This window comes from Mesitornis unicolor, unplaced genomic scaffold, assembly GCF_000695765.1.
Source record: "Mesitornis unicolor isolate BGI_N332 unplaced genomic scaffold, ASM69576v1 scaffold6953, whole genome shotgun sequence".
In the NCBI taxonomy this organism is placed as follows: Eukaryota; Metazoa; Chordata; class Aves; order Mesitornithiformes; family Mesitornithidae; genus Mesitornis; species Mesitornis unicolor.
Genome location: NW_010173925.1, coordinates 90,001 through 116,968, shown reverse-complemented (window position 1 = coordinate 116,968; position 26,968 = coordinate 90,001). Strand labels below are relative to the sequence as shown.

At 38.1% G+C, this 26,968-nt stretch overlaps 1 protein-coding gene across 1 annotated transcript in view; it reads right to left on the bottom strand.

Moving 5' to 3' along the window:
• Positions 1-26,968, bottom strand: part of FAF1 (Fas (TNFRSF6) associated factor 1) — a gene marked incomplete at its 5' end in the record, with an annotated part of 148,045 nt that overhangs the window by 46,011 nt on the left and 75,066 nt on the right. Inside the window, 4 exons of the mRNA XM_010180871.1 lie at positions 6,779-6,860; positions 7,782-7,845; positions 8,770-8,893; positions 10,083-10,178. Coding sequence (XP_010179173.1) covers positions 6,779-6,860; positions 7,782-7,845; positions 8,770-8,893; positions 10,083-10,178 — 366 coding nt within the window. The remainder of the gene's footprint in view (positions 1-6,778; positions 6,861-7,781; positions 7,846-8,769; positions 8,894-10,082; positions 10,179-26,968) is intronic.

The window sequence follows — 26,968 nt, the reverse complement described above, 5'->3', positions numbered from 1 at the left end:
ATCAGAGTAAATTCTAGGATTCTATGATGACTAACACTGGGAATTTTTTAGTCAAGATTAATAAAATAGGCTTAATAAACTGTTCAACAGTCTTGACTTCCATAGGAGCATAAGAGCTACTAATGGAGCACTAGTGTGTTCTGTGTCGGACTTCTTAAAAAATTCTTTTTCTTAAAAAAAGATGACTCAGGGGTTACATATTAGCATAAAATTTTAACTGAGAAAAAAAAATCCAATGGGCAAGAACTTTAACTAGCCCCTATGGGCTAGTATCTCTATGGGATACTGAAAAGTTTCTAAGTACTGAATAGCTGATGGACTTCCAAAGGCCTTAGGACTTCAGGAACTTACCCCATCAAGAGATGTACTTTTCATAGTGCCTGGATGCTGTACTGCAGCAGGGCACCCCTCTGAGAGGCACAGTCTTCCTGGCTGTAGCCTTGCATCACGAAACCTCTCTGCCACATTGTTCAAAGTATAGCAGCCTCCCACCACATAAACTGACCAAGAGATCTAACGTGCATGTACAATCCCACACAAGACAAACACATTAAAGATCTGTTCTACATAACAAAATGGTTATGCTGTCCACTTGGCCATTTTTGCATTTGGAGCTTCAGAAAGGTTAATGCAATTTCACAGAAACACAGAACATTAGGAGTTGGAAGGGACCTGGAAAGCTCCTCCCCCAGTGCAACCCCTGCCAGAGCAGGATCACCAGAGCAGTCACACAGGAACACGGCCAGGGCTTTGGGTGTCTCCACACAAGGAGACTCCACAACCTCTCTGGGCAGCCTGGGCCATGCTCTGCACCCTCACACTGACAAAGTTTGTCCTCATCTTCAGCTTGAGCCTCTTGTGCTCCAGCTTGGGACCATTGCCCCTTGTCCTGGCATTGGACATCCCAGAGCAGAGCCTGGCTCCTTCCTCCTGACACTACCCTTTCCAAATGGATCCCCAGGAATGAGGGCACCCCTCAGTCTCCTCTGCTCCAAGCTCAAGAGCCCCAGCTCCCTCAGCCGCTCCTCAGCAGGAGAGGCTCCACTCCCTCCATCATCTCTGTGGCCCTGCTGGACTCTTTCAAACAGTTCCTGTCCTTGAACTTTGTACAGAATTAGGTGAAATGAAGGAAAAGCAGGCACTGAGGCAGAAAGAAACACAGATCTTCATGAGGTTGAACGACTAAATTGATAATCACTGAGTAATGACTATCCAAGCTTCTCTGCCAGCTCCTAATAATGCGAATGATACTTCAGAAGAATATAAACTAAAATGAGAAGAGCAATACAGTCATAAGGGTCAGCAAAACCACAGAGCTGAATGGTCATTTCTGAATGTCAGGCTTACGAGTTCAAGCAACGACTGAGAATAAAATGTTCACTATGTAACATCGGCTAGAGGCATGAACATTCTTTCAGGCAGGTAGGCTAACAAATCAAGATCTTAATTTTTCCTTCAGGTTTTATGTAGTGAGAGCTAATTCAAATTAACAAAGGGACACATTTTCACATCTTTAAGCTTTTGAAGTGTACAATCTGATCCACCTAGGGTGATCTCGGAGATCTTACAATCAGCCTTCTTGAACACAGCTACTCTATCACACACAATCCTTTTTTCCCTAAGCAGAATGCAAACCTATAACACCAAGGCAATACGCTTTTGAATTTACTCCACTCTGAAAAAGAATCAAAGCAGGATATAGGGCAGATGGAGAATCATAGGAAGCCTTGTCTGTGTATTACACAGCAGAACAGAACCTGCTGCAGATAAGCATTACTGAATTTCCCTGCACCAGTCAGAAGAAAGGAGACAGACACCAAGAACAGAGCGACAAAGGGCACTAACCAGCCTCCAGCTTTGTAGAAGAGGATCTGAACTCAACTATACCCCATGGGTTCCTAAAGTGGGACTGAGATGATCCCCTTAATCTTCTGATCTGGTCTTTTGTATTATACATGGTGTAAGACATCCCTAAACCAATTCTTAGTTTAATCTTTCAGTAATTTTATCTTTCAGTAAAACATCTAGTCTCAAAAAAACATCAGTGATGGAGAATCCATATGAACCACAGTAAACCGTTCAAATGGCTAACCATTCTCCCAGGTAAGGATGTTTTATTTTAAGCTTGATTTAGTCTACTTCCATCTCCCAAATATTTGATCCTATTATACTGTTGTATCTCTGTTTCAGTCAACTGAACTTGTAGTGATAACTTACATAATGCAAAGAATATCCAGTAATTAAAACCAAACTCAAATAAGATCTACAAATGATAGGCTTTGAAGAGAAGGAAATGTAGAATGTGGCAGATCATTTCTGTAAACTTTCATTATTTAATATCAAGTACAGAGAAAACTGAAGAGAGACCCATACTCAGGACTCATCCTTCATGAAGGTGAAGCAGAATAAAGGGCATGTAGGCACACGGCGAGACTGGTAAGCTGGTATGTTGTAGCAAAAATTTCTAAACAATAATTACCCACAAGTTCAGAATTAATTTCAGAATGAAAGGACAGAACTGCTAACACACACATCAGGCAAGACTGGGGAAAAAAAAAAAGTAGGTGACTCACACAGGACTTAACTGGAATTTATGTACTGACATCTAACAGTAGCATAGCTGCTTTACTCTTCCCAGGAACCGAGTTAAACTTCTAAACGTCTCCTCTACAGTTTCAGCCAGACCCTGTAGATTAGTGTTCAGGTTATTTATACTTAATCAGTCTGTAAAGTAGTAGTTTCTCCATCAGAACCCTCAGACAGCTCAACTACAGATGCATTTTTCAAAGCGCATCTAGGACACAGAATACGATCAAGCCCCTTATAAAAAGTAGGGGTAGCAATTTGACTTGATTTGAAAAGTGTCTGGAGTCAGAGTAAAATGTGGTGATGAAACTGTACTCCTTGACATGACTCTGCAGTATTTAGGGAATAAATGGGGGAAAAAAAAGATGACAAAGACTAAACCAAAAAGCCATTCTGCAACTGGGATTCAGCACAACCTCTCTCTTCTACTTAAGGTAGCATCTAAAAGAGAGACTTCAAATTTCTCTTCTGAGACAAGATGACTGAAGAGTAGCCAATGCTGCTTCTATAACGTGCTCTAACAGAAATCAGAATTAATGTCTGTGAATCTTTCTTCTGTATTGAGTTCAGCATGAACTTATCTAGCTGAAATAATATCAAGGGACAGTTTTCTGAGTTACACAGGTAAAAATGATACTGCAGAAAGCCCCGTACGAAGGAATAGTCTGCTACCATGAAAAAAAAGTTCTTATTTGAACACGCCAAATCATGGAAGGAGCATACTTTCTTCTAGGTATTCATGAAATAAAGTACCCATATGTGAGAGGGATGGTGCTGCCACTAAATTGAACCTAAAAGACAGAAGTCAAAGAGAAGAAAAACATGGTTTATTTTCAGTATGTAGGAATATATATTGAGGTGACAATACCCATCTGTGCTAAAGGAGATGTTTCACATATTTATTAAAACTCAGTGGGCAGAAAGGTTGAGAGAGGGGCAGGAGGTGATCTGACAGAGGTATATAAAGATAAGAGCTCTTGAAAAGGTAAAGCAGATGTCTTTGTTCTTTCTTATAATAAAAGAGTAGCAACCACCTATAAAAATGAAAAGGCAAACAAACTCCAATAAAAGAAAATACTTGAGTCTTACTCAAATAAATAGCTGAGTGAGATTCAATATAGCGATTAAGATCCTGTATTAATAACAATATCACCTTAAGTTAGGATAAACTCCTCTGATGTTTCACAAGGCACCCACAAACTGCTTTCAGGCACAAAGAAATCACCCCCAAACATCTGGTTTAAAACTGGCCTTTATAAAATTTCTTCCATGGCATCTTTCTAGCCTTTTCTATGATAGTGTAGCTACTTGAACAAGAGTAAGCTTGTTCTCCATAAACTAATATAACAGAGAAATTAGAATTCTTTCTAATTGCCACAATAAGTAGAGGAAGGCTTTCACAAAAGAACAACTTATTTGTTATTTTAATAAACCTCTGTCTCTCTTTCTCTTCCTGACTCAATTAAAAAAAAACTAATAAGGAAAACATTTTCTTGTATTATATATACAATAAGCCTTGGGAATGAACATACAATGCCCTTAGCCATCAGGCTGCAGGAGGTACTGGGGATTTCATTGCCAGGGACACTGGTTGGAAAAGGCAGAGCTCTATATCTTGGCTATTGTATTTTTGTGCTAAAGAGATATACAGGTTTAAAGCAGAGCTACATTTGACCTTTTTCCATCCCTCCTACCTAAAACTGGCACTATCATGGTGGCAATTGATCTAAAGGAAAAAAGATGCCCATCATGTATGTCAGTCTTAACAATCTAAAGAATCAAAATGAAATGCTATGATAATAAAAGCTAAACAAAACATAAGTAACAGACAAACATCTAAACTTTTTTTACAAGGTATTTCTTTTTCAAGTAACATTTTCTCAAACAACTATGAATCACCATCCTTTCCAACACATGAAAAGGCATTAAGATTTAACAGAACATCTATTTTCTTAAAAATAATTTTAACTCACAATTTGTGTTTAAAACACATGTTCTGGCATAAGTTAATTTTCTTAAAATAACCCAAATCAAAATATTTCTGCAAAAAATTCATGTATAATGGTTGGGGTTTTTTGAAAAACTACCCACAATATAAATTAAAAACATAGCTGATGGCTGTCTCACTAGATCCAAACTCTAAGAGTGCACCTTCTGCTCTGGACAGCGTTGAGAATTTGTCAAGAAAAGGCTAAGATCTCTGAGCACTCAAGCTGCCAAGTGCTCTCAAATTAAATCAGTTTGAAGCGGTTTTCATTAAGATGGATTGAGTGTGGCATCGTGAGAAACACTCTATCAAATGTAGTGTTTTACTTAGTGATTAAGTATATACCAGTTGATGAAGCTACCCAAATCCTTCGTAATCCCACCACTCCAATAAACATTTAATGAGTATATAAGTTCAAAAAGCCTAGCAGAGGATTTAAACCTTCAATCTTGTTTTTATTTACTCTTGGAACTCAATTTCTCACTTCAAGTGAAGAATGCTGGTGCCTGAAGCTCATCTGTTGCCCTGGTAAAATTAAGTGCCCTGCATAGTATAAATCAGAAGACAAGACATACAGGTTGCAATTTCTCCTAAGCTTTTTTTTCTTATACAGAAACACATATTATTTTATTAAATGCAATTATAAAGATATAAAATAATTTATCTCTTTACTCAATTACGAATTCCAGGAGGCAGGACTGAAAAAACTTGTCTGTAACAGGAAAAATGCACTAAAAATAAACAGCATTTATACATTGTCCTTTGTTTTAAATCAGAATGTTACAATAAAAGTGTCATTCCACAGGGCAGTTGTAGGGAATTGTTCTCAAAAATTAAGGCAATATTTGGGGGTGGGCGGTGCGGGGGAAGAAAGAGCTACAGAAATAATACCGTCGTAAAGATATAACTTTATCCTGATGAGGATCTGGTATCAATACATTGCAAAATATTAGAAATGTAAGTTGCTAAGAATTTCAGATGCACTATGTAAGTAGTATTTTAAGTACTTTGAGTATTAAAAACCTAAATAATTGCACTGCATAAATATCACATGTATAGATATAATATTTATGAAAGCTCCTAATGGGCTCTTGTCCATTATTATACTGACACATTGTCAAGTATTTCTGATGAAATGACACAAAGTGAACTTCCTAATTCACTTTTCTTGTTGAATTAATAATTTTATTTCTTTTAAATATGCATTAAAGTCCACTTTAATGAGTTATTATGAACTAATAGTTTGCATTGAATTAGTCTGTATCTATTTATGCTCTGAAATCTGCCCAAGATATGAAAATATTCACTAAATTTAGAGTGCAAGAAAACTATCTGTGCACACATGTTAAGCACGTGTTAACTTGAGCTACAGTGTGGATACATAACACTGCACACTTCTCATAACAGCCCCTAACATAACATAGCTGTTCCCTACAACACCAATAGCTGCAGGAAGCCAAAACATTCTCTTCATTTTAAAATTAAATATCTACCTAGATGATAAAAAGTAAATTTAAACAGCATGATTTTCTTGTTTGTGTTTCAGCTTTATCTATGCTTAATTATGCAGGGGTTTGGGTTTCTCCTTAGTGAATTCAAGTCACCAAAACTTAAATAAACTATCCCCATTCTATTTTTATTAAAATACTGATTTTAAAACTGTGCATGGAATAACAGAAACCTGAGATGTCTGGTTGGATGTACATGAAAACTAAATAACCAAACCTTAGTACTGGAATTTACTTGGCAGATAAAGGCTGTACAAAGGAAAAAAAGTGCAGTGTACTTCAGACACATTTCAATTTAAATTTACAATTTCATTAGCCATCCTCCAAAGCAGTTACCAACATGCAACGTTGAACTTGTCAACCACAAGACTTGCAGACACTTATCTGGTGCTAGGACACCGTTATTGCAGGAAGAAAAGGAAAGGGAGGGGGAAAGGAAAAAAAAGAAGCTCTGATGACTAAAGGATTCCAATAAAAATACACCCAGAATGATTAAGCAGCATGAGCTTTCCACTGTAATTTCAACAACCACCAAGGCAGGTACTTTAGTCAGTCAACTAAACAAGCACAGCTCTTCACAAACAATAAATCAAGATAACTCCAAAATGTAGTTTACCTTTTTTAAAATGAAGATGAAACATTTACAGCGATTTCCATTTCCCCCCATACTAAAAATGTAGTTTTAATACACACTTACATCTCTAGCTTTCCCATAGAAGGCTTCTTGAAAAGCAGCCTCTAATGATCCAATAAAATAAACAGGATGGCAGTCACCATATCTATTTGAGATAAAATTTCCAATTAATAAAAAATGCTGAAAATAAGTAATTTCAATACTCCACCTCTTTGTATATTCTGTAAATATAATGCATTGGCTAAATCTTTAGAAAGATGAAGTAATACACCTCTAAATACTTCCCTTCTGTCCTTTAAAAGCCATCTGTCCCACTACATTCAAAAGCTCAAAGTAACTAACCTTACAAAATTTATCATAAAAACCTTCTGTTTACATGCACCTCAAGTTCTTTATATTTTTTCAGTCATAACTTATCTAATCTCCTTATTATATTCTTAAAGGTTAATTGAAGGCTATTCTTGTATTACACATTAATGCATCTCATATATAAATGAACATTTCATCACAGAGGAGTGAAAACAGAAGGCATATAAACCGCATAACTTTGAGTATATTAGTTTGCAGCTTCTATTTGATGAAACGTGGTAACTGTTTAACAATGCATGATTCGGTGGTAGAAAGTTTAAAAAGCAGCATTTCTATATTTTTTAAGAGTAGAGAGTTATCCAACCACTTCATTATTGTGAAAACTCTTGTTGCAAGTCTGTATATATTTTTCAGTATTAAACAGTTTCAGGTTTTCTGTTCCTATATATCAAAATAAAATTGGTATACATAATCAGTCTTTATCATTCTCCTGGACACTTACATAATTAAGTAATTATATTAATTAGTGGCAAATTAAATAAGGCAAGAATCTGTCACTCTAATTTGGACTGAGAAATAATTTTATTTCAGAAACAGTTCTAGCAAAGTTAAGCTTACAATAAATCAGATTAGGTTAGACGCATAAATCTGCTATGATCCCACAAGAAAATATGTACATTTAGTTTATTTTTATTTTCATTACTTAGTAAATTTTACTTAGTCTGTAACAAGAATTGCAGTTATTAGGCAAGCTTACCTTGAAGAAAACTCTGCTGTAAATTGTAATAAGGCATCTCCTTCATTTTCAGCATTTTCTGGCACTTAAAAAATTGAAAAACATAAATTAAATGCAACCTTATGGAAACAGATTTTAATATGCAAGGTCATTTGCTTCATAGAGTTTTCACGTTGACAGCTTACTGAAGTGGTTACCAAGACACCATATAAATTTCATGAAAGACTATCAACTATGAACCTTTGGAAAGACATGAAATTTCTAGACGCTCTCATGAATATATTCAGGCTTTCCAAACAGTAAAATCCTCAGGCCCAGTGTAATGTGATATATCGCTTGTTCAGAGTTAACACTCTGGACTTACTTTAATACATTAACATGAAAGGATTGGCTTGAAAGACTTGACCCATCATATTGCTAGTTACTTTTACTTTCTTTCTTTTTTTTTTTTTAAACTTTGTATATATAATGTTAAAAAGTTTTCCATGTTATTACACGTATTTACTGTCAAAAAACTTCAAAGGTAATAACACTAATGCAAGCCTAAAGTAAACAGTATACAGAATTGCATATAGGAGGTAACTGACTGCTCCTGCTCAATCCTTTTCATAATTCAATGGCAAATAATCACCGAGAAACTTGTTTAATGTAAATGACTAAAAATATTTACCACTAAAAGATGCTGAAGTCAAAATATGCAGAATTTTCAAAACAGGGAAGCAGAGTATTTGGTCCGAGATCATAATTTCTCTAGGTTTAATTATTATTCTTCAAGAGTAAGCTAAAACATAAGGTTAGAAAACTTCCTCCATGGGGAGACCCTTTCATAGTTGCCAATTATGTTTGCAGAATTTTCACTCAATACATCCATCAGACGTGACATTCAAACAATTCTAACATTCTCCTCAAAAGACACTTCTCTTTATCTTATGCAGAGCCATCACACCTCTCTGCCTTCACTACTGCTGTACATTCACTGGTTAATTGGAAATTAATGGTAAACTCTCACTCATTGGCGATTTCCTCAAGGCAGATGATGCTACTCCAAACATTTCTCCATCATCAACTCCAAACTCTGTAGCATCTTCGAAGTCATCTCCATCACTGTCACTAACCATATGAACATCAGTGCACTGCCACACAAAAAGAAAAAACAAAATCCACCATAAATCCATTACAGATAGGAACTTAAGTGAAACACGTAATACATACCTAGTGAAAAATACTTACACATTTCTATAAAAACACTTGATATACTGCCTTTCATACAGTATTATCAGACTGCTTTTTAGAAATATTACCTAATTTTTAACAGAAGTCTGGTTGACAGAGAAATATTATGTAACAAAATGCATCATTAAACAACTAAGGAACCTTCTCTGTATACACACAGTTGAGCAAATTTTATCCAAAGTTAATGCTATTTTTCAGCTGGTTTAACTGCATAAGAAAGAGTGAGAAAAGTCACTCAATCTAACAATAATTTTAAACATCCAGATACAATCTACTTTGGGAATACTTGCATGGCGGGGGACAGTTCGTGGAAAGGTACCTATCTATGCATTGCAACCTCCGACAACAAATTTAGCACCCATCGTCCTAACTTGGCACACTAGACTACTGCATGTTGAATGAATTAAAGCAGCAGTGATCCATAATTTTGCTGGTAGATCCCAGGAGAAAACAGCAGGGTAAAAGGTAGTTATTAAGTGGTTCAGGTATAGCTCGAACTGCATCGTCTGACCATCCTCGAACTTCTAACGACTATCCAACAGCACACACCCAGGCCTGCATCCCGACCATACCTCACAGCGATGTCCTGCCAACTCAAGCGAGCTGAACAGATTAAACCACATCCTTTTTGTGCAGCAAGATGAACCTCACGAGCTACAGTTCTCAAAACAAAAGGTAAGAAAAGTGTGTGGAAAATGCGAAACTGCTTATATTAAATTCATTTTGAGGAAGGACGATGGTATTGGAAATTTTAACAGTCAGAAGCAACAAAATAGGAATTTATACCATTTACAAATATCTCTTTCTACTAATACTAAAGATGTTATGTTTCAACTTTCTATTTAATTTGGAGTATTTTTCAATGCTTACTGTGGCTTGCTTACTTTATTTTTCCTCTTTGCCTTCCACAACTCATCTACCCAGTTCCTTACTTTGTCACAATTACATGTCACAGGAATTATAAACTGATTCTTTTAAGGTGCAACTCTACTGACGTATTTGACCATAGAAGGGATGGTGACCATTGCAAAATGAGCTTTCCCTGTTTCTTCCCAGAGTATACTGGTAAGATAGAGATGATGTTCTTACCTCCTCTGACTGTTCCCTCGTTTGTACGGGTGAAGATCTTCTTCCAACTGTAAGTCGATGGCAAGGAAAAGTCAGTCCCGATACAGCTAGAGTCATCTACAAACAGAGCAATGATCGTTTATTAAAGTCTCAACTGAAGGTTGTGGGGATTTTTTAAGATTGCTTTGAGATTCAAACTGAAGACTGCACTGCAGAAGACTGAGTTCATTACACAAAGCAGTCTGAAAAACTAAAATGATTGCTTACACAAAAATTTTCAAAGAAACATCTACTGAGTTTTACAGGTGTGTATGCACAGAGTATCAAAACAAACTAAATGGAACGGGAAACTCAAAACGGTCTTGAACTGTTATTTTCTCCTAAACCAGTACTGAAGTTTGAACCATTATTTGTATATGGTAACTTTTACAGTGGTATGCTTTGATGAAGTAAAGGTACATTTTTCCTTCCTAATCAGTAAGCAAATGTCAAAATGAAAACGATAGGTACTGATACAACTAATTAAAAACAGTTATCTTGAAAAAAAAATACTATCTTGAAACATCAGTTTATCAGCACACATTGTAAAACACACAATGACAATGGCTACTTAAAAAACAAATAGAGTCCATCTCCATCTTGGTTGCTATTAATGTCAAAGGCACGCGCCGTGTTTCTCATTTGAACAAGGACACACGCAAACTCAACGGTGCTGGCAAAACTGCAGCCAGCACAGACAAGAGAGATGTTCATTCACCAGTGCCAGTAGCGCTTCTGCCTGTTGCTGTACGCCTAAATCTCTTCTTAAAACCAGCAAGACAGCAAATGGAAAAAAACTAGTGTCATTTGAAAGACAAAATTATCAAATGTCTGCAAACAAATAACAATAATATTTGAAGATCTGATCCTACATTGCATTTAAAAATGTATTAATCAATATGACTAAAAATAAGCATTGTCCACTCTTCTACGATCAGAACCATCTGTGCCGTCCTTGCCCTTCAAGCACCTTCACACATTTCTTCATACAGCATGAGCGTTTATCTGGCTTTCTGCCCTCTTCTGGAGAGTGCATCAGTCCTGGTCAAGTGAGGTTGATGACAAGTGGAGTCTTCAGAAGCACCTAAGCCCTGACTTGATCACATGGGCTAGACTTACAAAGTGAATAGTTCTTAAATAAAGATAGCTGGTTCATTTTGGCAATGACAAAGTATTTAACTCTTTACAATTCACAGTAACATGGAGTTCTGGCTCTATGTTTAAAATACTGTTTCTAATGCTTCCTTTAGAAGAAACACAGAAGGCAGTGAAAGATTTTCTAGATCCTATAAAAATGATTACTGTTTTCATGGGGGACAGAATGAGACACATTATGTGTTTCAGAAATACAGCATCCTCCTAATTAAACTGTAAAAACATTAAGGTAAAATAAACTTCAATCATCCCTAACAAAAACCCAAGAATCAATCATAAGCCTTAAATTTCATTTACTGCCACGAGCACTGAAAATACCCCATTTACTTTTATACATAATTCAGAATGACTTTATCACTTGTCTGCTAGAACTCACAAAGATCTAATTTGCTGCAGGTTGAAGCAGGCTGATTAAGCAGGCTGGTTACCAAATGAATGTTAACCTGTCTGAACTAGCCCACTGTCACATTTTCATAGCAAGGTTAAACAGAAGTTTAGCTGCACAAAAAGCCTGGCTATCATCTTAAAGGAAGTGAGCAATAATACTCTGGAGCAAATGAAATATTAAAGATGACATACAGGTCAAGACCAATTACCTGTGAAACTCCTGTGACAAGAGTGTAAGAACAGTATTCTCTGCAATAATCCACCAGATTCATTAGTATTTTTATAAGTTTTTAATAATAAACAAAACTCAGCTGTTATAAAACCTGAAACTTTGCCCTGTAGTTACCACACTGTATATAATACTGGTAAAACATACACACACTAACCACACACAGATTGAAGTTCCCCATCTAACAGCATCAAACACCCTGACAGATGCCTGGAAAGGCTCCCGATATCTTTTACATACACATTAAAGACTGAGTGGTAAGATCAAGCAAGCAGTTATTGCGCTGCTTCATCACTTGGCCCAATAGCAGGGTGTTGCAATTCCAATTTGCAACCCTATATTATAGTGTCAAAGCGTCTCTCAAACACGAGCTAACAGCAGAAGGGGTTCAACATCAGAGCACATTTCATCCTGCTCCCGACAGTTGCTGGAATGTTGGGAGTTTTGTGCACGTTTGTATGAGAAATCACCCTCTCCTCCGGCTTTTTTGAGTTTTTTTTCTCCAGAATTAAGTTATCTTCATTCTAAGATAAAGGAGAGACTCTTGCATCAGAAAGTTTAATCTTTATTTTGGAAATTATAAAAATATCAACACTAAGCAAAGGATTGCTTTCCAGGCAGCTCAGTCATGAAGAGCAAACCTCAACTTCTACCGATATTTTGAACAGGGGCTAATTTACTGACGGGAGCACCCACCGAAGTGTCTCAGCTGCAAGAACTATTTAGATATCAAACTGCTTTTGGAGCACTTTTCCCTTCTAAATACTGCATCTGCCTACTCCCAGTCAGGGTTGCTGTACATTAGACAGACAAATCGTGGTGTCGCAGCTATCTTCCCATGGGAATGGACATCATCTTTTTACCAGCTCCAAAACTGAAAATGCTGGTTTGTAGCTCGAGTACCTGATTACCCATATACTCAGCTCATGAACCCTTTTGATGGTGCAAAAAACTCAAAAGTCACTGACTTTTCAGAACATTTTCTTTTTCTACATGAAAATCACCATTATGCGAGTACTATAGCTTGAACTAGATGGTTTTCACATGCACAGAAAGAGACACTGAAAAACACAAGACTCTTGGTACCAAGAATAGGTTATACAGCTTATTGAATAAATAATACATTAAAACAAAAATTAGTAAGATTATTCCATTTTTCTAGACTGTAAATGCACACATGTGCAAGTTCCTGCTCACAAAGTCTCACAGCCGAGCACTGGTCCATGAGGTGGAAAGTGCAACCGAATCAGAAACAGGCAAAAGGATCGCTACTGGCATGCAAACACATAATGGTGAGATCCAGACTAAAAGCGCACAACAGATACTTGAAGTAATATTTTAATATTAAAAGACAGACTGCTACCAAGTTTTACAACCTAGAGAGAGAGAGAAAAAAAGATGAGCTTAATGCTCCCTTGTGCTTTCCAACACAAAGACACTGAATCTATTTTTAAATGTTCAGTGTAAAATTATTTCCCTTTCATTTGCCAGCATTAACTATTGGGAGATAAAGTTAAGCAACATCTTTTCTGATTCTAACACACAGAATTCTTTGCCAATAATTTTCCAGAACAATCTTGAAATATTTGCCAAATCCAGAGTGAGACCAGGTGCTTTAAACAATAGATTATTCTTCCTGTTAGAAAGTATAATTTTTATGTAGAAGCTTCTAGAAATATGCTTCAGAACAATCTAAAAGGACTATTTTTTCAAATATTTCATAATGTAATTATGTCTGCAGCAGGGAAAGAAATCACTGAGAGCATGGAACTCCAGAGTGCTGCCAGCACATGCTCAGAATAAGGAAAATTACAAATCTATAGTCTCATGAGCTTGCAATCTTCTAGAAAGAGCTTTTTGGTGGAACTTAATTCCCAGTCTTGCAGAATTACAAAATTACAGAGAGAGGAGCACACTCAGACACTTGTACGTCTCTAGGGATATTTAACTGAGACACTGAAGATTTGAAAAGGATGAGCTATAGCATGAACACGAAGGAATGATATCAGCAGAGAGCTGCAGCTGCAGAACTCTTTCTGCTTAGAAATGCTGATACAAAAATTACAAGCTCAGTGTACTACATCCAGGAAGCAGTAACTGGATATGACCAATTTGGCTTCCTCGTATTCAGCCACACACTGATGGAGAAAAACAGCACTCCAAAAGGGCTTCTAACGGCAACTGCATCTAATGAGGAAAGTATGAAGGCCAGCTCTAAAAGCTTTCTAATACCTCACAGAATATAGCTGGACATCCAAAGTGGCCACCTTAAAGCTGCAATCTGTAAAGAACTAGACCTTCTTCCTCATCCTCAACTATCACAGTCATTTTGGAAACGCTCACCCTTGGCTCCATGTAAATACAGACACAGGTCTCTCTAGCTATCCAGTAATCTGAATAAAACAGTAAGACAACTCTTCTTGCCATGAAGGTGCCTGTATTTAAGTCAGGACATACTTCAGAAAATCAATTATGGTAGGAAAACAGGCACATCATTTGAAGCACATCATTTACAGACTTAACCATTAGGCCTGTTATTATCCTCTCAGAACTTATCACTGCAAAGTATGGCCTTTCCAGAGGGATGAGGTGGAGAATGACCTGCCAAATTGCTACGAGATAGTAAACGATTTTTAGTAGAAAAACTTCCATATCAGCCAGGTCTGGAGCAAATCGAATTCCCATCAACAGGAGGAAAACTGCCCCAGAAACTGCAGAGTCCCACAGGCACAGTAGGCAAGACATCTGCAAACAGTGTCACCTCACAGAAGATGAGTCTCACAAATATGTGATGGACCTGCTTTGGCGTGGCTTGAGAGGTTGTGCTGTTCACAGGACGGTCGTCATCAGGGGACCCCTTTTCTCAAGAAGGATGTAGCTCTTTTAACAAGAGTCACTGAGAACAAGCATGCATAAGTGATAACGTTTAAGGGAAGGAGGAATATTGATTTATTCTGTGCTCTTTGTTAAGTATTTGATTGCTACAAGAGTAGTGAGCGTTTTGAGGTTCTGGAGTGTGTGGGAGTTGTGCTTGTTTGGTTTGCTTCAATGTACATTAACACATCTATCTCAGCATACAGGAACTTACCACTCTTCCTGTCAACCAGGGCAAGTTATTATATATAGCCCTTCAGCTGTATCACCTGGTAGTTGTAATTTTAGAAAACAGCTTTTGACTGTTTAAAAGATCACTTAAAATGAGAAATAATTCCATTCACAGTAACAGAATAACTATATCTTTTCAGCTCCTCGAATGAAGAGTTCTTTGCAACTCACTGGAGCGAAATATTTTCTTTTCTAACATTATTTTTGGACCTAAACTAGAGATTCTTGATCATTTGTTCTCAGAAGTTCAAAGGCCAAACTACAAACCTTACAAAGCATCAGAAAAAACTGACAGAACACTTGATCTATAAGCAAGAGAGAGGAGCCTATCAACGATGCTGGATTCCAATTGCACAGGCACAGCAAGTGAAGCAACAGGCATTACCTGACAATGGCAAACCAAACCAGAACAAAAACCTTGCAGTGGACACACCTGCTGGATTCTTAATATAAAAGAAAAAGCTAATAAGAAGAAACATAATTACTGTATTACTTGACTGCTATGCGCAAGTCTAATTATTCAGTTAGCTGTACTTCCAGTGCAGAACTATGTTTGGCTGTATATAATCTGCTTCAACAGAAAACTAAGTGGAGGAATTCTCACAGCGTGATTTTCCCCTGAGGTAAAGGAAAATAATCCATGTTTTCTGTCTTTAATACTCAGAGATAAGGTAAGCAAACAAAATTCTGGTGTACAAAAAAGTGCATGTTTTCCAATACTTGACTCTCCTTCATAAATTTCCCATAAAAAGCAGACTAATTCCCAGTCCTACTCAAGGTCAGCTTGTAGTATATTAGGCAAAAGGAAGTCTTATTAACCTGACCTCCAGTTCTAGCACCCTGAAAAACAGTTAAGTAAAACTGTACTTCCAGCTGCACTCACTAGCACAGCCAAATGGAAGAAGCCGCAGAAAGAAACCTTCCCAAAGATGTCGCTCCACGCATAATTGCCAAAAAGGTACGTGCTTTCTCACACATCCTTTCAGACTCCATAACGCTGAACAGGTAGAATTAAAACTTGCATATATTCAAATGTGGGGCTGGGTGGGTTTAGCGCATAATTTAGCCTTTTGGTTTTTATAATCTAAAGCAGTTAAGGAACACTCAGATTACCTAATCCCAAATCCTGCAGGCTGGCATCTCTAATTGCTGTTTGCTGTAGCTCTCATAATTAGCCCAAGATGACGAGGTGCTCTGCCCAGCACAGTGCCTTTTCCCATCTGTCTCTCTGTAACGCAGCACCTTTAGAGCGCCCCATCCACTCAGCTCCAGATGTACACTTAACGTTCTGAGTATCGATATTAACTCTGGTGACAACTGGCAATGCCTGTTTACCACTTGTTGAGTGAGAGGAACACTCAAGCCCGCAGAGTATCAGTTTGTGCTGCAGGTAAATCTGCTGTGAGCATGCACTGTAACACAGAGTTCTGGCTGGATAAACAACCTCCACAGGTCAGTAACTGCAGCAGCTCCCCGTTATCTCAGTACTGGTTTGAGAATGTTTTATGCCTTCATTGTACAACCAGTGCTTTGCTTAAGAAGTAAAACGAGTTTATCTCCAGACAAACATGCCCAAAATATTATTACTCACCCTGTGAAGTAAAATTTCAATAGAGATTATACAAACATCTTGAAACCCAAAAAGCTTTATTTAGCCCTGGAAACAATAGCAGTACACGAGCAACATTCAGAGTATTTCAAAAGTGTTGTAAAGTTATTGTGAGTAAAAAGTTACCTAATTATTTAAGAACAGAAGTTCATGTTAAGCTCAAAGAGTCTTCAAATCAGAGCTGCTTTAACAAGGGGAATTCTACCACAACTACAAACTTCTAACCACCACCCTAGTTATTATTACAGCATATACCAACTCTGAAACCTAAGACATTTGTGGCTGCTGTTTAGTACTTTGACCATAACTAGCTTGTCAATATTAGCTAGCTGTGGTTTCATGTCAGAAACAAATACATTAACAAATACGGAAATTATATCCTAAAGTAATATTTATAAATCAGGAGGCCATCAGCTGAACAAGAGCTCTTTCCAGAGGTTGCATAGCAGGCTGCAGTGCACACGTCAAGATTTGTAATACACACATATCACACCAAAAATTCTTAATCAGAAATGAATGCACTGTTGCCTACAGACTGAAACCTAATCCTGTTTCGAATACTCCGACAGCCCTTTCACCGTGCTCAAAATGAGTTGCTCAGTTTTTTCATTTACTGGTTTACTCACTGATACACGGCTAATGCATAAAGAAACAAACATGACCGAGTACATGTCATAAAACACCATGCTCCATTATTCAAAATAACCTGGGACAGAGCCTGTAGCAAAATACTCAATGACTGGCAGCTGTCTCCACTGTGAAAATTTCAGTTCCATATAATTTGATCCTTTCTCTTGTTGGAGTAATTACTATGATGATTTTCTTGCCTCATAAGGAAAGAGAGGAAATAAAGATGGAGGAGCGAAGAAGGAGCTTTATCAAGCATTTCAGTTGTCATATTAAACTTTCTATTCCATTATCTGACTTGCATAATCTAATTCCTTGATAAACATCAATGACACTACAGATGTCGGTATGCAGCATGTTTTTGAAGCTAGGGAAGGAAACAAACCCTGGTCTTTTTTGAAGACAACCATACGAAATCTGAGAAGAAACAAAAAAGTTTGATAAGGAACATTTCTGTCCCAGTTTTTCTATTATACTCTATATGCATATGGCGCTACAAGCTGAGCTTGGATACAAGACATATTAGGTGTCAAACACTTTCATAGCCCAAATGCACCAAAGGCAGCAAGGTAATAAACACGACAAAACAATTCATCAGTTTTCTATACTTTGGCTGAAGAGCATGGCTCCTGCAAAGGAGCCTTTCCACATCTCTAGGTTCAGCTCATTCTCTGCCCTTTAAGCTAGGGTCGGTAACTTTGTGATAAGCAAGAAATTTTCTCACTTCTTGGCCTAGACAGACTTCAGTTCAGATGTCTGCAAGGCATATTCATCATTGCTAATCCCTCTTTCTGATGGGCAGATCTCAGAAGAATTCAAACAAGTTCATATCTCTTAGTCTAACAAGATGTCATCTATCTCTCTTCACTAGACAAATTAAGTTCCCTGTTCATAAAGATCACCATATGAACTGTGCAGAATGGGAAATTAGATAAATACTTTTTCAGCAGGGCTAGATGAAGGCACAGACCTTAGGCTTTACACCTGACCACATCTTTAAGCCAGAATCCCAGGGCGATGTAGGGGACTGCAGACCAGTTCAACCTAACATTACTCCCCAGAAAGACACAGGAACAGATTACAAAGCAATCTACTTGAAACGCCTAGAAAATAAGTTATTCTGCTTGTTGCTTACCAGTGGAGCAAGACTGGCCAGGCTGCTCCACAGCTGAGGCTGTTGCTCCCAGCTCACTAGCATTTCCATTTTCCATTTTTCTTTTGTAACCTATCCTTTTTGAGATTAAAGTGAGCAAAACATAAAGCAAGGAATATTTGTGTGGTGAAAGGGAGATAGCAGTTAATACGGCATATGGGAAAAATCAAAGGAAAAAAGGGAGAGAGGAGAGGTAGTGCATGTGAATGAAGGCAGAGGAAGCTTTGCTTCCACACTTGAAATGCAAGAGTGGGAAGTTTTCCGTTATACAAATAGTAGAAGAAAACAGTGTTTTGTAAATGCATCTAGCACAGCCCTTGAATATGAATACTGAAGCACAAGAAATATGAGTTTGGGAACTCTTTGGCAATTTTTGGCGATTCTTCCGATAGTATCAAATGGCTCCATGCAACTTCCTGCTGGAGACCCAAAGCAATCATTCTATGCAGGAAGGAGGTGGTGGACTCCCAGGCAACCCATGCTATTTCTGAGCATACTCACAGTCTCATAATTTAAAAAAAAAAAAAAAAATGATGCTACAAAAGGAGAGATCCTCCATATTGGGTCACTCCTGCCATGGCTCTACTTCTCAGTGTGTAACCAAGCACTATTACCAACGAGTGGGCAGCCCGTTGTGCTCAGACAAACGCTCACTACATTCCTTGGAAACAAATGGGTGCTCAACACGGCCAAAGCCATGACCTATCACTGAATGATTACACAATAAATTATCCATCTTGTTTTCAGTGTATAATCTCACAAAGTCAAAGTGACGTATGATTTAAGAATTCATGCACGTTCAGGTTTAAAAGCAATGTTTAAAACTTCAGGAGATTAAAGGTTTTCTGTGAATTAATGTTTATCTTTGTCTTTGCTCTTTTTTTCAAAGCCAGCAAGTAGTCTTTCATTAGTAACAGACTGTAAAATTACTCCTATCCATACTGAAATACATGTATACATAAACAGGTTATCACACCAACAACGAGCAAGTATCCCTCTGTAAAATGAAGGTACATTACAATTAAAAAAAAAAAGTCTATCAAATGCATTCTTTTGAAATTTACTGAAACAAGGCTTCTTTTGTACTATGAAATTAACTACAAGACTCAGAGAGATTTACCATGCAGAACTGAAGGGCTTTCTTCAGTCTATACCGGTCAAGAAGACATTGCTATTCAAGCTTACTACGTAATTTTAAAAGAGTAAATCAACAGACCAGAGCGCATCTACTACCATGTAAGCCCTTATCCCTCCTTGAACAACAATAAAAAGTGGATGTAATTCTACATTAGCCACTTCGTCTTTTGACATCAAATAGCATTAGCTGGGAAAAACAGTCAAGTGTGCTCTAGGTTTGTTTGTTTTATTTAAACTATTGTACAAATATTAAAATGAGCAGAAGAGTTTAAAAAAATTTGACAGCCCTTGAAATTAACTTCCTCTGGAAAATAACTTCATTTTCATTATGCATCTTCAATACACACACACAAAAAAATAATCCTGACAGGTATTCAACGTTTCTTTTTAAACACTAACTGGATGAAAAAAAATCTCTGGGGTGGAGTGTGTTCAGGTTATAAATCAGCAATGCTTATTTTAACTCCTCACAAAGTGTTGTTGAGATAATTACTGCTGACAGCTTTATTCAAGGTTCATTTCACTTTTTCTACTGTTTCTCCCCTGTTAGAAGTTCAGCAGGGCCCATGGGAAGATCCACCCCTCACACCTGTTAGGGTTCTTCATGTTACTGAGGCCGGTTCGGACACGTCACTTCCAATTAGCGCTGTGCCAGCGCGCTGTGACAATTACTTATCGCAGGTTTAACTCGGAAAAAAGTTTCTAATCCAGCCACAAGAACAGTGTCAGAGTACGTAATTTAAACCTGTCAACACAGGTTGTAGGAAATTCATTCCAAGGATTTCAGTGATGTTCCCATGGTAGGTCTTTGAACTATAATGAGGATTAAAATCACAAAGGAATGCTATAGAGTTAAAACACAGAACCCAAAAGTTAAAAAATATTTGAAGAAAGTGTCTTAAATCTTAATAAGTTTTTTTTCAAGTTTATAAATTCCATAGGTTAGGATTAAGCGATGGCTTTGGTTAATTCTCCAAAATTGTTCTACAGGTTATTCCAAAAGGCTGCATATTAACTGTATGCATCTTACTCCTTCCGCTGCAGCAAAAGGGCACAACCCTGCAAGATGGTTACACAACGTGCTGAAGGCAGCAGCAGGGTGAGGATGCTCTGGAATGGACTTCTGGATAAGGAGCACACGGGATGGGAGGAGGGAGGCCAGAGAGCGAGGAGTCCATGGCACCGTGAGCAGGACACTTGTGTCTGCCAGACACCAGATGAGGGATGCTGGACCCACAGCGACAGCCACGATGAAGTGACCTTCACAAAACACTGCTGAGAGTCTCTGTATGAGCCTGAGAAAAAGTTGTGCCCGGTCCTTTGGGAACACCCAGCGCTGTTACGCTGGTTAAACACGCATGCCAATTTTTGCTACGGTTGCTGTTAATCACCGCCGTATTACTGTGAAGCTATTGCTCTCGTTTGCTCGCTGAATGAAAGAGAAAATTATCCCTGGTTTTGATTATTTCTCAATTGATTAAAGCCTAGTTAGGCAAATTAGGAATTAAAGTGGAAGGGCAGATACCGTAGTACTTAATGTTGCTTCAAACCAAAAATATATTTAAAGGAAACAGAAGGAAAATAATATTTCCTTGTTCAACAGATTCTATTAAGAAAAAGATATACTTGAGAGTCTGAAACAAATACCCATGATCACTTACAGAGCTCAATCGTCTTAGACAAAAACTGTAAATATTAAAAGGGATGAAAAATCTGCCAAGCCATTTGCAGCTATTTGAAACACAGGGTAACAGAATTAAATAAATGGTGAAAGACCTGGAACACAGTTAAGTATAGACCATGAGGCTAATTGTGGATCTTGAGTTAATTACTTTCCACTGATACGTTTTCTCAATGGTCTTTTACATCAGTTTTTTCTTTCCTCAGTCTGCACCCCAAGGCAATTCAGCGTGCGAGCCTCCAAACTCTGGGTGATTCATTGTGTACCTCTGCCTTAGGATTTTCAGCTCATGCAGAGAAAGCCAGGCTTTCACATCAAGTTGATGCTAATGTGCACTGACAAAGCAACAGTAAAGGAGCTTCATGTTTGTCACAACGTGCACTCTTTAATTTAGTATTGCTTTATACTGATATGCAAATAATGACACATTTCCCAAATTTCCAGTTCCTCAGCAATGCTTTCACTAATTACTTGGTGGTTAAAACTTATGCATGTAAATTGGTTAAATGAGTTTATTAATAAGTACACCTGTGTGAACTGATCTATAAAACATACATGCCCAGGAACAGGTCGTAACTCACTGCACATTCCTGAGTGTCTCAGGAACCAAAAATACATATTCTCTCGCCAAAACAAGATCTATTAGCACTAAGAGAGCATTACTCAAAGGTAAATTAGGATTCCCAACCTTTCTAAAGCTACAGAGAGGCTGCCTTTGAGTGACAACAAATACCAGGAGTCAAAGCATTCATCCATTTCATGTTGCCAAATGAGAGGAGGATCAAGGTAAACAAAAGGAAAGGTCTATAAGAAAAAGGACAAGAATCCATCCAGCACCTGAAAATGTGGGAAAGGGCCAGAATCCACCCATCCATCAGTTCTCTGTGGAGCACCACACACTCTGCAGTCTGGTTATGGTAATTGGTAATATTTCTCCTAACTTTTGATACTCGAACAGCAACTGAAAAAATCAGCTGCACTTGGATTCAGACTCGTAATGATTGCAAAAACACTAAATAGAGTTAATCTGTCTTCCCATATATCCTTTCCTCAAAAATCCTCATAGTGTAAGGGCTGAAAAGTAATTAAGGTACTAACATTGTCCTGTTTCATTTGCTGGTTTCTGTGTTGAAACACAGAGTTTGTTAGGTTTCTGATATTTTCTTTAAGTAACTGTGTAATTGCCATAGAAGAGAGTATTATCTTATTGTTGGTTTAAGTTTGATCACAAATCGCTTATTTTTTGCTATTCAGAAGAGACAAAAAACGGGTAAACAAACTGTTAAGGTAGGAAACAAGTGTAAGTGAAATAGTAAGCAACAGCCTAAACCAACAACCAATTTGATTCATCCAGATCACATATTGCCCACAGATACATCTTGGGAACTGCTTTGCATTCACAAAGGGTATCAGCCAAATACTTGGCACGTTTCTGGTCCATGGTGGGATGCCATTTACTTTGCAGCACTGTACAACGCTTTGGATGGCAAACAGAAGAGTGCCTGGATATGTTTCCAGCACTATATAATTCCCTGGCAGAGTTCACGCAGTCGTGCTAGCAACACTGCTTCCAACAAATGCTTCAAACACTGATAGGCTTTTCATGCTGCCTCTTCTTCCTAAATATCACTTTCTGAGGAACTGGATTTTTGCAATGCTAGCCTTTGAAAACATGGTGGTACTGACTTCTAAAAATGAGCTTCTAAAAAGGATGATTATTTCTTATTTTCTGTTTCTCTTACCTGGAATCTGTAAAAAGGCCTCTAACTATTTATATCAGTAGAATTAAAAGCACTTAGTACATAACCTCCTTAATTAAAGGAAAAAGGTTCCAAGTTAGAAATAATAAACTATTAACACTAAGCAATATTTTAATATTCTTAAATGGTAAGTTCTTGGGCTAGGGTGGTTGCAGCTAAAAATGCATTAATTTCATTCAATTAGTATAACTACATTCTGAATGTGCTTGGTTGATAAATGATAGTTTCAAGTGTGACAAGCAAAAGACAAAGAATATAAATCACTAAAAAAATTAAGTATTTATAGAGAGTTTCTCTATTCTGAGACCTCTAGGGACTAAACAAACATGAAACATGCCCAACATTTTAGACTGGATTTTCTTAGCTATCTAACGAAAAAAAACCAGCCAGTTTCTACTGAAATCCAGCTGAGGCCATGAAGCTACCTTTCTTTGACTTTTATGAAAGTTCAGCACCAAATCTCAGGCCGCGTCTTAGAAACGAGAAGGCTTGAGTTGCTTAAGAAAAGTGTTTTATTAAATGTCATAAGTAAAGTCTGCAGAGCTACAAATCTGTCTCAGGTCTACGTTTTGACCACTGGGCAGTAACTACGTTTAGAAAAGGAATTTGATGCAGTTGATATTGAAAACTGAGCTTTTCTCTTGCTTGGCAGAGGAAGTCATCTGTATTAAATAGATTTATCAACTAACATTTTCTTGGTTTCACATTTTATGAAGAGTTTATTGGACTTTAACACAAAATTCCCAACAGAGGACCAGATGAGCTCCACTCTAAGCATGTAAAAAGTTATCTATGGACTAATTTAAATTTATTTAAACACCACTTTTTTTAAAGGAAGCATTTGAGACTGTTACATCAGGCTCTGCACACAACCAGAACAAACCTCAAGCGAGTTCTAGCAATAGCAAACATTCTCACTCACATATAAAACAACAGAAGTGATGCTTTAATTTTGTGTTGCTTTCCTCTGCTATTACATGGTGGGCTTACCACACACTTACCATACACTTAACTTTAAGTGAAATTCTATTTACAGAGTCCCAAACACCTTCAATCTGTTGCAATGGATTTTCATACATTTTCTAGTGAAGCTCTTCTCTGCTTATATAGTGGAGTTTCATTACAAAGAAACAAGCACCACTGTGATAATCCTCCAGGAATAATGCAATTACCACTTATCAAACAGGTGCCTGCTGTATTCCAAGGAGATTATCACTTCCTGTTCTGTTCTCCAAGAGCACAGAATAAAAGAGAAGCTGCTGCTATTAAGTGACTGAGGAGAAACGGAGTCTTTGATGACAGCTCTTGCTAGCAGGGCTTGAAGTAAATGTAGTCTTTCTATAACGTCTTGGCACTGAAGTGAATATTTCAGTTTCCGCAAGGTGAGTTGGAGCAGATAAACAAGACCACTCCTGTTAACTGAATCTGAAGTATCTCTCTCTTTCTTCATTGAGTACTCCAAGAACCTCAGCACCTACTGCCTTTTGGTAAACCATGCCTTTTGTGAGTGCTCCTGAGAGAGGAACTCGGTCTGCTCATGCAAAAACAGGCTGCAGGGCTCCACCAAACACATCGTCATTCGGAGATGTTTCTGTGACAACACAGTGTTTGATGGATGCACAGAGAGATCTCCAAGATGAAGCTCCAAAAATGCAGAGAATGAAAACTTTTTAACAGGATACAGTTGTAGGTTAAACTCTGGATGAGTGTACTTTGATCAGCAAAGGCAACTTTTTAGCATATTTTCAAAAAGCTTGTTGAGTGGGAGTTACCTCAAGAGTAGATCTCGAAAAATGAAAGCAAAAGCACTCTCCTATGAAATCTGGGATACAGTTTAACGTACACAGGGTACTATTACTAGATGGCAAAGTGTTTAATTGGTTTGGAGGAAAGCCCAGCTGAGCATCAAGCACAGAGGAAGAGTGAAGAGGGCAAACAGCCAACCTACCTGCAGAAGGAGACAAAAGACTACTGCCGAGTTAACCAGTAATGTCCAGTGACCGTACCAGTCAGTGACTGTCCATAGCTGGGTGCTTCAGAGAAAGCGAGACACCGGTGGTCCTGCAAAAACTCTCTCCAGTGAAGATCACCAATACTTTGGTGTAAACTCGCAGGAAGAAGAGGGGTTCCTGCTGCTGCCTCTGCTGGGACACAAAAACCTCCAATGCAGTTCCTATGCATGGAGATGGAGAGGTGGAATGGTGACATACATACAATATACTCCACCAGTGTGTTGTCTCATTGCATACTTCAGAGATCTGGACTGCCTTGGTCTATCCCACTGATACTTCAGTCTATATGAATGGTCATTTCTATCACATTTTGATTTGCAGGTTCTGTCAGTATAAAGACAGAAATTGGAAGCACCATTGAAGCAGTAAATTGAAGTAGCAGTCCCAGTCCTTGTTTACTAATTTTAAACTCTACTCCTTTTAATGAGTTTTATGAACATGTCATCTTTAATAAAAATAACTATCATGTCTATAAGTTTCAAAGTAGAAACAGCTAAAAAACATTGCCTCAACAGAGCAACCAGATCACAGAATCACAGAATATCAGGAGTTGGAAGGGACCTTGAAAGCTCATCCAGTGCAACCCCTGCCAGAGCAGGATCACCAGAGCAGTCACACAGGAACACGGCCATGCAGGTTTTGTATGGCTGCATAGAAGGCGCCTCCATAACCTCTCTGTTCTGTCATTGGCTGTCACAGAGCAGAGCCTGGCTCCTTCCTCCTGACACTGCCCTTTCCAAATGGATCCCCAGGAATGAGGGCACCCCTCAGTCTCCTCTGCTCCAAGCTCAAGAGCCCCAGCTCCCTCAGCCGCTCCTCAGCAGGAGATGCTCCACTCCCTCCATCATCTTTGTGGCCCTGCTGGACTCTTTCAAGCAGTTCCTGTCCTTCTTGACCTGAGGGCCCAGCACTGGACACAAGATTGCAGCTGGGGTGTGAGCAGGGCAGAGTAGAGGGGCAGGAGAACCTCTCTGCCCTACAACCACCCCTTCTCATCCACCCCAGGATGTCGTGGGGTTGTTGTGACCCAAGTGCAGGACCCAGCACTTGGCCTTGTTGAAGCTCACACAATTGGCCTCAGCCCATGGATTCAGGCTGTCCAGGTCCCTCTGCAGAGCCTTCCTACCCTCAGGACTTGTCAATCTCTTGCAAAAGAAGAAAGCGGTAAAATATGACAAATAATTATGTCTATAGCACTGCTGGTATTCCGTATGCTTCGAAATTCCACTGACAATAGCATTTATTACTGTATGAATTAATTACAAACAGTAACCAAAAAATTGCTACCAGCCTTTCCTAAAAAACTAACGTTGGTTACAATAGGCTATGCCGAAATGAGGTCGAATTCTCCTGGAAGAAGCTGATGCAATTTTAGTCGATGGTGCTTGTCCTACACTAGCAATTAATTTGGCTTTTTGAGTCCTTTTTGTAAAAGATCATAATGGACTTGGCAAACTCATTGAAATCGACGTTTTTGAGATTAGATGCGACAGTTGTTTAGCAACGCAATTACCCTATACAGTTTATGAGAGAAGCCACACTTGAAACTGCTTATAGTTTGCAATTTAAAATGCACAAGGAATTAAAGCAATCCGCTTGCAACTGGCACAGGAGGGTGTATAACTTCCCTTAAACTCAGCCCTCAGAAGAAGTCAGGAGATGAAACAGCAGAACCTCAAAACGTAACATGGTATCAAAAAGTTAACAAATGCAAAATTTATAATATCAATATTTCTTAGGCAATAAATTTCACTCAGCTCCTTAAATATATGCATTCTCAAGAACAAAAATGTCATAAATTGTACAAAAGACAACTGAAAATTCAAAGTTCTGGTGAAAAAGTGGCCCTCATTCCACAGGGAGGTAGAATCTGGAGTTTATGACAGAGAATTTAGAGAACTAAGCAGTACCCATCAGGAACAGGTTGTTGGAAGACATAGTCCACATTCGTATCTAGAGAGGGAACATCTCTCTGCAAGATACTTCAGCTCACCAGAAAATAGCCATGATGAG